The 12,280-nt window shown below is 43.6% G+C and overlaps 1 protein-coding gene across 2 annotated transcripts; it reads left to right on the top strand.

Moving 5' to 3' along the window:
* Positions 1-85: 85 nt before the first annotated feature.
* LOC101864718 lies at positions 86-8,501 on the top strand. Of its 2 annotated transcripts, none has more exons than XM_005110171.3 (2): positions 86-319; positions 2,410-8,501. In XM_005110171.3, exon 2 carries the CDS (start codon positions 2,527-2,529, stop codon positions 7,117-7,119), a length of 4,593 nt encoding a protein of 1,530 aa, XP_005110228.1. In that variant the 5' UTR covers positions 86-319; positions 2,410-2,526; the 3' UTR covers positions 7,120-8,501. The 2 variants fall into 2 exon arrangements, with proteins under 2 accessions (XP_005110228.1, XP_035828710.1); XM_035972817.1 differs by lacking the exon at positions 86-319 and adding an exon at positions 350-1,037.
* Positions 8,502-12,280: the final 3,779 nt, after the last annotated feature.

Raw genomic sequence — 12,280 nt, 5'->3', positions numbered from 1 at the left:
AGAGAGAGAGGAGGGGCAGGAGAGAAGGGGAGGTAGTTAGCCTACAGGCATGGAGAAAGAGAGAGAGAGAGAGAGAGAGAGAGAGAGAGAGAGAGAGAGAGATTTTCCTTGCCACTGTCTGGGTTTTCTTTTTTTCGCGCGCAATGAGCATGCGCAGTGGTCGCAGTTTTCCACTGATGGCTGATCGACGCCATTGCTCAAGCTGGAAGGAAATTGCAGTCTTGTTTGATTTTATACAGCGTAGTGTGTACTCTGTTGTGTCGCAAATTTGATCCGACGACGAATTGATTTGACTTGAAAATCATATCAAGTGTGATTGGTACGTTGAATTTGGCAAATGTTTTAGGTTTATTTGTTTTCTGTCCATGCATGTAATCTCTTGCCTAAATTTAATGTTATGTATGAAGTGCACAATATTTTTGTTGTCACAAAACGGCGTCATGAACTACCCCCAGCGCCAGTGGGTTTGAGTTTGGTTTTGGTATCCTTTTTTTTGTGTTGATGACTAAGATCAATGCAACGTGAATTAGACAGTAATACTGTTTCAGCAATTCTACTTTCATTTTATTATATTCATTGTTTACATAATCTACAAGTTTGGTCTAGATTCTAAATCTAGTTTATCTTACTATCTGGGAGGAATTCCGTCTATCACTATCATGCCAAAAGTCAGGATTTGAGACATTTAAACATATTCTTGGTTCAGACTGACCTGAACTCTCCTATGATTCATCAAAAATCAATTTTGTTGTAGGCCTAGATCTACAAGTTGGTTCAGATCAACGAAAAATAATATTTTTATTAGATTTCTAATTTTGTAAAACAAAGATGATGAATTCAGTGTCGAGAATTCAGCTGGCCTGTCTCACATGTGGCTAAACGTAGAATGACGCACCTGCCTGATTGGCTGCTAATTTTAGTAGCCCAATGTGATGTCTGTCATCATATCCTGAGATACCCACTAACTATTTTTAGAAGGCTGTGGAGACAAAGATATCTTTGGTGGAGATAGCCTACCTCGTGGAACGACATGTTGGGTCAGTGGCTGGACGTATTATCTGAATCGATGTGTTTCGCACTTGAAAATTTCACACTAAGAGGCTTACTGCAGCCCGTCAGCCAGGCTCTGATTGGTTACAATGTTTCCAGTATGTTAATAGCATTTCGTAATTGCGGTAAATCTACCTGGACATGTTGGAAGATCGCTTAGATCGTTGATGCTCAGAACAGTAAGAACGCTGATGACAAACACAATAAAGCGCGCGAAAATTGCCGTAAAGATGCCGGAAGATTACACCCCCCCCCCCCCCGATAAACAATGCACAGAAGATAAGGAGCAGCAACATCGGAGCACTGCATCATATCGCTAAGTATTCCTGGAAAAACATCGCACCAAAACGTCGTGCCATCAAAGATTTTACTTACTTAGAAAATCTTGGTGCCATGCGGTTGGGTAGATGTAGCCACGAGATCGGAGGGGTATCCTGGTCTGACGTCACACAAAATGGCAGCCTTACCTAAAAATAGTTTGCATCGTTCTACGTTTAGTCGCATGTGCCTGCCTCTACTTGTTGATCTTCTATTATCTTTTTATTAATGAACAAGATGAGAATATTTATAGAATATTAGTGCGCTCGTCTCCAAAGCAGAAAGTCCAGGTTCGAGCCTCGGTTTGGACCCGCATTTTTTTCGCCCCTCCTTCCCACCCAGCAGTAATGGTTACCTGACTTCAAGTTGGGGAGGTAAAGACGGCGTGGAAAGGAACTGGCCATGCTACCACAATATATGCCGAAGACCCAGGAAGTTGTCTCACTAACACAATCCCCAATGTCCGGATCGGATGCGGGAACAACTTTACATGTAGACTATGGCTGATCAACCTGTCATTACGACCAAACTCAACCAGGATCGCTTTAAAATTTTAACTATTAAGAACAAGAACACCTGAAAACTATACATTTATGTAAACGTCAAAGTCAAGGTTTACGGAATACAATTTTTAAAATTTGTTGTTGATTCAAAGGTCTTAACTCCCATAAAAGGCCTTATAAAAAGTAACTTTATTAACGATACCGATATCATCATTGACATCATCATCACCCTTCGTCCTATGAATGGGGCATCGGTCAACTCTTTGTATGACAGTAACCCTCCACTAAGATCTCTATACATAACTCTTTTGAAGGCTATTTTGTTTACCTGGTCCCATGAAAATCCAAAAGCTTTCATGTTCATGTCTGATTCTATTTTGTGTTTTTGTTACTCTCTTGTAACACCTCTAATCTTCGGCACTTATATGACCTTATTGTGTTGCGAGTGCCGTAAAACTCTTTACTAAAACTAAAAAAAAGGCTTTGGTGTCTTAATTCCAGTTCTTCATTATAGCTCATTTTATTTTTCTTGTTTCAGTTGCTTGGATGGATTAGAGACTCTTCCCAACCTCCACCAGTCCTGACCGAGTGTTTTGTCTTCGCGGCTGACATTTTCCCTGCCTGAGAGATGCTGAAGTTGTGAAAACTTTCAAAAATGAAGCGATCAAAGCCAGAGCAGGCGAACGAAGAGACAGTGCAGTTGAGGAGAGGGAGGAGACAAAGGTCGGTCACAAAGCCAGAGTCCACGACAATGGATGCTTCTACTGCTGCTGGTGGAGCCACGTCGGTGGTGGATACTACACAGATTGTGATCGCTGTAGATTTGCAGCCTGAGGCCGAAAAGCTTACTGTCGTCGGTGGTGATGTCTCGGAAGAAGCTGTTAAGTCGACGTCTATAGAAGGTCTGTCTCATCTGGCATCTGAAAAGGATAATTCTGTAGATAATAATCAATTGGAAAGTTTGAAAGGTTCAGTCTCAGACTTGGTGTTAAATGTAGAGGAAGAGGAAAAAGTTGTGCCCGTTACTAGTGTGTCTGGTCAGAGTGAGCTCAGTCTGTCTGAGACGTTCATCACAATCGAAACCAAAGATGGTTTAAGCACTGAGAAAATACCGTTTTTGCAGTTTATGAGCAACATGGTCGTGGATCCAAATTCGGGCAATCTTAAAGTTGATCTCACACAGCTTTTGAGCAGCACTTCGGCCAGTGGCAGCAGCGCACCAGAAAGCAAGAACAGTGTACAAGTTGTTGAACGTTTGTCGTCAGGTTCAGCCGGAGCAGCGTCTGCAGAAGCTGCCCAGCCTCAGGTGGTTGTCAAAGTGCAAGATTCTGCACCACCTCAAGTCAGTCTGGAAAGCGCTCAAGAAACTCCCGCTGAACCAGTTAAGGTGAAGAAAGTGGGGAGAGGGAGACCCCGTAAGTATCCCTTAAAGCCAGGCGCACCAAGTCAGGCTAAAGCTCCTGTGGTTAAAACAGATTTCAAGCAAAGTCCGAGGCGCTCTGGAAGGACCCCCGCAAAGAACACGAGGTTTGGTGATGATTTTGTGGACAGCACGACCTTGGGTAAAATCACCACCACTCCGTGGAATACGCAGCTCATGACTCTGGCTCTAGCTGCGGAGCGGCACGAGAACAAACCATTCAAGTCTGTTTCCCCAAGCCAGACGTCAAGCTCTGTAGAACTCGCCAAAAATGGGATAGTTGAGGTGGATGCAGAAAGAGGGGTGGGTAGTGAAAATAAGAAATTAAAGAGTACAGACTTGACAGACGAGAGTACTGAAAAGAATTCAGATACGAAGAAAGACAGTCAGAAGAGATACATTTGTGCTGTGGAGGACGTTTCAAAGGAAACGAGTTTTACCGTGACAGCTGAGAAGAAAAAAGGTGGGGCCGCTTCCATAAGGGGACCAAAAACTTTGAAAAAGTATGCGGGGGTAAATCCTGTGGTTCATCGCACTCTGGAAGATGCTTTGTCTTTCGCAGTTTCCTCCACTAAATCATGGTTGCATGAAGACTGCATACCAGCAGAGGAAATTTCTGTAAATTCCAGAAACCCCATCTACTATACGATAATGGAGCCCAAGTTGCCTCCTACTGGAGATGGTCTCTTAGTCCACAAATCAAATGATGGTCTAAGGTTTCAAATTGCTAAAATTCGAGGAAAGCCTCCTTCAAAAAGCCTGGTTCCCCTTAATGCTTTAGAAGATTCGTATCCTCAAGACCGTTATTTCAGCTGTGATCTGTGTCCTGGGTTTTTCCCTTCTTCCAGCAGCTGGCTTCAGCACAACAACACCGTCCACCAGCGGAGCGTGGAAGCGTTCGAGAGCCTGCACAAAACCGAGAACAACAAGGAAGTCTATCAGTGTACCTCCTGTGGGCAGAAGTTCCCCCACCAGTTCATGTTAGCCATACACACCAAACGTCGCAGGCACAACGACGGCAAGAGCTTCCGCTGTACCCTGTGCAAGCTCAACTTTGCCGGGCCGAAGGAGAGGGAGGAGCATTGGATGATGGCGCACCCGGCTCGTAGCTGTGGCCTCTGTGGGAAGCAGTTCACCAATATTGTGATGCTACGCAGGCACATCAATAACAGCTGCCACGGGGCTCGCTTCAGAAAGAGGTTGACCATGGGTGAACCCACCGATAATGTAGAAGTGTCTGCCGGACAGGAGGGCACCGTAATGGTTACCGCTACCTCGGAGGATCTGCAGCAACAGGAGAAATCAGCGGATGTTGAGTACGATGAATACGAAGAGGAAATGGAGGAGACGGAGGTAGAAGCGGAGGAAAATGGTGGTGACGTTTACCTCGGGGAGAGTGTCAAGAGCAAGCTTGAGACTGTGAAAGTGTCGTGTGAGCTGTGTGGTGCTGAGTTCTCCACTCACTCTGGCCTGTGGCATCATAAGCTAGACGTCCACCGCCAGTATTTCCCTGCGGGCTACGCTGAAAAGCTGCAGGAAAGGCTGCAAAAAAATCGTAGCACATTGCTCAACTCACATGTCATTGATCCCATGAAAGCGGAAAACAAGGGAAATAAATTCTTCGTTTTAATGCAGCCGAAATGGCCGACTTCGAAACCAAAAATTGTTGTGAGTGTCGATAACAAAGAGTTTTTGTTCAAGACAAAAGATCAAGCAGCCTCTGAGGAGGAGAATCTGGAGCCTGAGCCGTCCCCCAAGAATCCTGAGATCCCTTACAAAAAGAAGGAGACGACATTTCAGTGTACTCAGTGTTCTGCTACTTTCAACTTTGCCTCGAACTACAGGGAGCATCGCAGCCGGGTGCACGGCGAGTGTTTTGAAACGGTGCGTCTGCTGGGAGCCTTCCAGTGTACCCACTGCTCCGACACCTTCCCCTGTCAGTTCATGCTGGAGGAACACCTGAAGAAGCACAAAGGCCGGAGGCTGCTTCCCTGCACTCTGTGTGGCTTGGACTTTCACAAAATCCAAGAGAGACGCCAGCATTGGAAGACGGTTCACCCCGGCATTGGCTGCCCAAACTGTGGCAAAATGTACGCCAGCATCAAGTACCTGCAAAAGCACATAGCCCTCAACTGCCAAGATCATTTCCCGGCCACTAAGAAATTTTTAGAGTTCAGAAAAAGACAACACAATGATTTTGAAATGGAGAAAAACGAAAAAAGAGTGGAGAAGAAGATTATCAGATGTCACCTTTGTCCAAAACTGAGCTCTTCGGTTCACGGGTGGCGGAGGCACATGAGCAAATGTCACGAAGACGCCGGTTTCTCCAAGCTGTCCAACACCTGTATCATTTGCAATGAGCTGGTGTATGGCTACAAAGCCCTGGAGAAACATCTGCTGCAGTGCCATGCTGAGGACTCGGGCCTGCCTGTAGAGGAGGAAAACAACATGGTGGAGGAGGCTCTGAAGAAATGTAAGGTGGACATCTCCACGTACCGCAAGGCGGGCGTGAACAGCAAAGACATCGTGGTAGACCAGGAGGGCAACTACCGCTGTCCTATGTGCCCGAAGACGCACACAGACATCAAGGCCCTGCAGACGCACATAAAGACGCACGTGAACATGAATCTGGAGTGCGGCGTGTGCCAGAAGACCTTCAAGAACCCCACGCTCCTCAAGCAGCACGTTCAGCGACATCGGACGGACGCGGTGTACAGCTGTGAGACGTGCCTGAAAAAGTTCATGACGCTTCAGAAACTGAACAAACATCGCAAAGTTCATCACCAAGGTCAGCAGTTTACCTGTGAGCTGTGTGGAATGTCGTTTGCTCAGAACGACTACCTACAGAAGCACTTACGCTGCCACACGGACAAGCGGCCTCACGTGTGTTCGGTTTGTGGGAAAACATTCAGAACAAAGCCGGAGCTTCGCGTTCACATTCTCATCCACACGAGAGAAACGCCTTTCAAGTGCCAGTACTGTGGTCGAGGTTTCTCTCAGAAGGGCAACTATCGCATCCATCTAGCGCAGCATACAGGGGAAAAACCCTATCAGTGCGACCAGTGTGACATATCCTTTGCTTTGTACTGCCACCTCAAGCGGCACAAGAGCACTCACGACCAGAAAATTAACTACCGCTGCATCTGGTGTGGGAAGGAGTGCACGCAGAGGAAACACATGCAGATGCACGTGCAGCGGGTGCACAAGGAGGACTTTTTCCAGTACGAGGAACAGATGAAACTGGAGACCCCCCTGCCCATCGCCCCGTCGCAGATCAAGCTCTACAACAGAAAACTGGGCAAAGCCGTAAAATTCCGCAAGCCGTACAGAACCCGAGCCCAGAAGTGCGACTCGACCATCCAGGAGCTGATGAGTGTGAGTAAAACAGAGCCGGAGGACGTGGTGGAGACAGAGGTGCAGCAGGATCAGAACGTTGTCATCGAACCGTTGGTGGAGCCCATGATTGAAACGGTCACCGTCTCCTCCGCCCTGCCTGTCATCTCGTCCCAAACGCTCCCCGGCCTGCCAGTGGTTGCCACCGACAACGGGAACTTTGAGATTCTGGTCAGCGGGGATCATCAGAATTACGTCAAGCACAACATCGGGCCGGAACTCATCGACCAAGACGGGACGTCCAACCTGGAGATTGTGATGGGGGAGAACAACGAGATCAACATCATCATCAAAGACCCGCGAGCGATTCAAGACATCGTCGGGGATGACACAACTTTGGCCAGCCTCCAAGAGAGTGGCGTGTCGTTGCAGACCATTGCCCAGCCAGTGGAGGTGCTAGTCAATGCTAAAGTAGATGATTCTGAAGTTGTGTAACTTTTTCTTCTGGTCCGTGTATTCTGACAGACTTTTCTCACTTTAGGTACCTTTCAAAGAGGCTAAAACAGCACCTGGACATGGATGGCCAGTGCCTCTATAAATAAGTTATTGATGGTCAAGGTTAGGTACCTTTCCAAAATGGTCTAGGTTGGGGGATAAATGGTAGGTAAAAACAAATTAAAATAAATCTAATTGGTGGGATAAAGTTGTAGTAGCTTCCCTTGATTGTTTTTTAAAATAGTTTTTTAGAATTAAAAAATGGTATTGGTCTATGTGGAAAACTGGAATAAAATCGACCGATTGACACTTACTAAATTTTCCAAGATGGAATGAGTTTAGTTTATTGACATCATGTTGTGTGAAAACCTACTTTGAAACTTTCTTGAAGACTTTTCCATAGAATTTACCGGGATTTCTTGCTTGTAGTAGTGCATTTTGTTCATCTTTTTAATGTTATTCTGCATTTGTCGCAGTTATCTAAGTCTAAGTGTTTTCTTAGAAGTGAAGGCCCCTTTGCAAAAGATATGATATGATGTGCAGTGATTTCTTTCTTTTTGATGGGACTGTAGTTAATACCTTTACCTCTAAAACTTAAATCAACATTGAAATTGAAGGAATTGTCACACGTTGTAATACACTTCTTTTGTGTGTTGAAGTTGGAGCTTGATCATGTCCTTCTGACTGCAAATGGCTTTTTCAGTTCAGGGAGTGAACCCATTGTAAACTATAAAAATATATCATGTCACAGTGATTACCTATATTGCTAATATAGATATTGTCATTTTTTTTACTGGCTCCTTGTTATTGGTGTAAAAATGCCCGTGACCGTGCTATATCCTCAACAGAACGGTCTGGGTGCACTAAAAGTTCAAATAATGAGTCTGATGCACTTTTGCTCTAGTCATTGGCGGGTTGAATTGTTGGTAAGGGCTGTTAATTTTTAATTTTTTTTTAAATAACGAAAAAGCGAGTTCATCTTTTTAGCCAGTGGTGCATGCGCTTCAGCATCAATAATCCTTGGCACCAGTTTCAGGACAGAACACTAAAATATTGGGCAGAAAAAGGCTCTAATTTCCGATCTATCAGTCAGAACGCTAGTTTCTGTCAACATGCTATTATGGGATACCAACATGTCTGCACCCTGTCACATGTCTTGATCACATTTTGTGCTGGTTTACTGAGGTTTTTTTCCGCGATTAAGTGCTCACTCCCTGAACCTGAACTCAAAATTCCAAAGCTCTGGAGGCCAGGGTTTGGGAAAATTAGGATCAGGAGCCCACAGCTTACTTAAGTTTGTTTAGCAGTTGCGTTATGACAGTGACAGTGTTAACCCTATCCGTACGTTGTGTTTTACTATCGTATCCATACGACGTGGGGAACTCTGTAGTTTGGGCCAACTTTCCAAAGTGGAAATTTACTCGTTAATCCGATCCGTACGATTTTCATAGCAGTCTGTCAAAATTATTTTTTGAGAAATACTGAAAGTTCTAAAGAGTCTATCTTCGCACTAGAAGTATTCTAAAATGGGAAGAATACAACCCAGGGAGTACGAATACTGTTAAATATGGCTGCTTTATTTCTAATGTTTATAAAGGCATTTCTAGTGAAAATTCAAATGTGTATTTGACTGAGCTGAGCGTATATGTGTCATGATGCGGTGGAATCTGGCGCTCGTCAATTTTTGGGCATATATGGAGTTATTGGTATTATCTTAAAGCCTGTTTGTTTGCCTTGCTTTAAATGGAAAAAATATCTTTCTATCTTGAATAGAAGTCGAGATATTTGCGATTGAAAGAGGTGGGGGTCACTGGGTTCAGAGGAAAAATTAGCGCTGGGAAAAATGGCTGCCAAAGTTTGGTTACTTCCATAGTTTGAGAGTCTTTGGAAACTGAAAATTTACAGCTTTTGTCCCTTTAATCCATGTTTTTTGGTAAAATCCTCACAGAAATGTGTATGGACTTTAAAAGATGTTGAGCCAAAAATTAAAAACTTGATAAAAATTGCCAAACCAGCAGAAAAATGACAGTTTCTTTTATTTCAGTATTTTGATGAGCGGCTGATTTCACCACGATGCCTCTCATAATATATGTATGAAATGGACAATTTACTATCGATTCATCAAATAAACGAAAGAGAAAACCATATTTTGTTGACTAGCTGGTCTGGTCTAATCCTGTATGTGAACTATGTGACTGTTAATTGTATGCCAAATTTTTAAAAAGTCTTGAATGAATTCCTACCGCCTGTTGACCTCAGTCTAGTCTAGTCTAGTCAATCACCTTTAGTCAATCACCTTAGCGATCAATTAACATGTTCTTGTGCTTTTTTTTCAACTGTGCACATGATTGATGTAATGAATGTAGGCCTACTACTTTTTAAAATTATTTTATAATTACTCTTAGTTCATTCTTTTGGCAGTGAGTTAAAGGGTGTCACTGATAGCCCTTAGATCCTATACGTAGCATGTACGTGTCTTTCTTTCTCTCTCTGTTGTTTCTGTCTTTCCTTTTTTGCTCCACGCATTTCCCAGCACCAAATGGCTTTCATTGTGTCAATGTGCTTCTCTGTACTCAAACATTCTCGTTATATGAATCATATTATGATCATCCTTTTTGGTTTAATCTTACCTCAGGGAAAAGTGGCCCGCCTAGAAAATAAGCTTTGTGTGTTAAACTCACACTCACACCCCTCCCATTTTCCATTCTCTCTCTCTCTCTCTCTCTCTCTCTCTCTCTCTCTCTCTCTCTCTCTCTGTGTGTCTCTCTCTCTCTCTCTCTGTCTCTCTCTCTCTCTTGCTCTCTCTCTCTCTCTCTCTCTCTCTCTCACACACACACACACTCTTTCGCTCTCTCTCTCTGTCTCTCTCTCTCACTCTCTCTCTCTCTCTCTCTGTCTGTCTGTCTGTCTCTCTCTCTCTCTCTCTCTCTCTCTCTCTCACACACACACTCTCTCCCTCTCTCTCTCTCTCTCTGTCTCTCTCTCTCTCTCTGTCTCTCTCTCTCACACATACACATACACTCTCTCCGCTTTGAGCTCACTGCAGTGGTTTTCGGATTGACTTTACCATTTCTTGTTTCACTGCCCGCATACATGTATCATGTATAAAGCAAAAGCATGTGGTTTCGTTGCTTGCATTCAGATGCAAACCTAACTTGTCTTTGCAATCAAATAAATGAAAATGCAATGAATTTGCTATTTAGAACAGTTGTCTTCCTTTTGTCAGCTGTGGTTTCATTCTCATTGATGATTGTGTTAAGTGTACTTTACTGCTGGGGTTATACTATACTACTACTACTACTACTACTACAACTGCTGCTGCTGCTACTCTGCTACTACTCTACTACTACTACTACTACTCTACTACTACTACTACTACTACTACTACTACTACGGCGCTCGCAACTGCATAAGGTCATATAATATGAGCGCCAAGGGGTGGATGTCGACAGAGAAACCCCTACATGGAATCAGACTTACTCTGCTCACCTCTCTAGCTCCAACAGCACAAAGTCTGCTTGGACTGTCAAGGCACCCAGGAAATAGCGGGTCACAAGAGAGTGACAAACATACAGAAGGAGTAGATCTAGAAAGAAAATGCAGCAGATCCCTGCTGTAGTTCAGGCACGAGTATGACATTGTTGGATCCGCACATTTGCAATTCTACTGTGCGTTAGAATTAGAACGAGAAATGTCCCCCCTTTGGGAATGGCCTAAAGACACTTCAGTCAGTGGCACCGCCCCGGGGGGTTTCTGTGCTATATAGTACGTTGTTGACGAGAGCCTGATTCCACCACGCTGCCTCACATTTACAAACACTCACTGTCAGACATTTTTATAGCAATGAAAATTGTGCTTTTAGTTAGAGTTTTCTTCTTTTATGATCAAATTGAATAGAAGAGAGAAAAAAAGAATGAATGAGGACCGCTCATTTGGAACAAGGAAAAGGCGAAGGTAGGTAGTTGGCGGGTGCTCTTTTGTGGTTTACTCCTACTTTCCTATCCAATATCAACATTGTATCTTTCTTATCTCTCCTCCTTTTCTGTGTATGCTACTCTCTAAACTCTCTTGTAAGACCTCTCATCTTTGGCTTTTGTATTTATATGACCTACATGTAGTTGTGTTGCAAGTGCCGTAAAACTCTTACAACTAAAAAATCAAACATCTATCGTCCTCATCTCTCCTCCTTTTTTGTGTATGTTACTCTCTTGTAAGACCTCTCATCTTCGGCTTTTGTATTTATATGACCTACATGTAGTTGTGTTGCAAGTGCCGTAAAACTCTTACAACTAAAAAAACAAACATTTATCGTCCTCATCTCTCCTCTTTTTTTGTGTATGTTACTCCCTTGTAAAACATCTCATCTTCGGCACTTAAATGACCTAACCTAGTTGTGTTGCAAGTGCCATAAAAAATCTTGCTAAAAGTAAAACTAAAACTAAAAACAAAGAAAAAGCGAGGAAAACAGACAGAAATAGCAGAGGGAAAGGAACGAAGTGGAACGTATGACACATACAGAAATGAAAATTTACAAAAGATGCATTGCAAGGAAAGCTCAACTCAGAACGACCTTGGCACCTAACCAACGATCTGAAACAACCAACACAAGATGGAACGGTAGGTTGTGACTATGACTTTGCAGTAAGCTTATTAACATTCATTTAGACTTCTTTGGGCTGGTTTTGTGCAAGAGTAAAACAAAACTAATTGTCAGACTAGGAAGTCTGAGTGAGTGCCATGGTAGGCCTACAACAAAACAAACTTATTATGCTAGCAGCAAGCTGTCCCCGTCGTTTTATTCAAGAAGCATTCTGAAATTATGCGAACTGAGCCACAAAAAAAAGTGAACTTATATGATTCTGTTAATTTTAACAAAGAATGGTTTTAAAGGAAAATAATTTTTTTAAAAATATAATGCAAAAAATGATCAAATTTTGCTAAATTAGCTCTATGCGGGGTGCATAAAACCAAGCGGACAGATTATGGGCCGCCCCCGCTCTGGCGCGAACGAGCCATGTATCTGTCCCCAGGGTCTTATTATGCACCCCGCATGTTGTTGTTGTTGTTATCGATCCAGCAACAGCTGGGCTCTCATCCTTCTGTCCAATGCCATGTAGTGATAAGTGCAGGTCTGTTGCAGTTGCTGTAATGTTCCATAGAG

Source organism: Aplysia californica, unplaced genomic scaffold (genome assembly GCF_000002075.1).
Source record: "Aplysia californica isolate F4 #8 unplaced genomic scaffold, AplCal3.0 scaffold00861, whole genome shotgun sequence".
Lineage (NCBI taxonomy): Eukaryota > Metazoa > Mollusca > Gastropoda > Aplysiida > Aplysiidae > Aplysia > Aplysia californica.
The sequence above is the reverse complement of the archived record's forward strand: the minus strand, read 5'-3'. Positions and strand labels throughout refer to the sequence as shown.

Coding starts and splice junctions, on each gene's coding strand:
- LOC101864718 (XM_005110171.3), top strand. CDS start 2,527: ATGAAGCGATCAAAGCCAGAGCAGGCGAACGAAGAGACAGTGCAGTTG.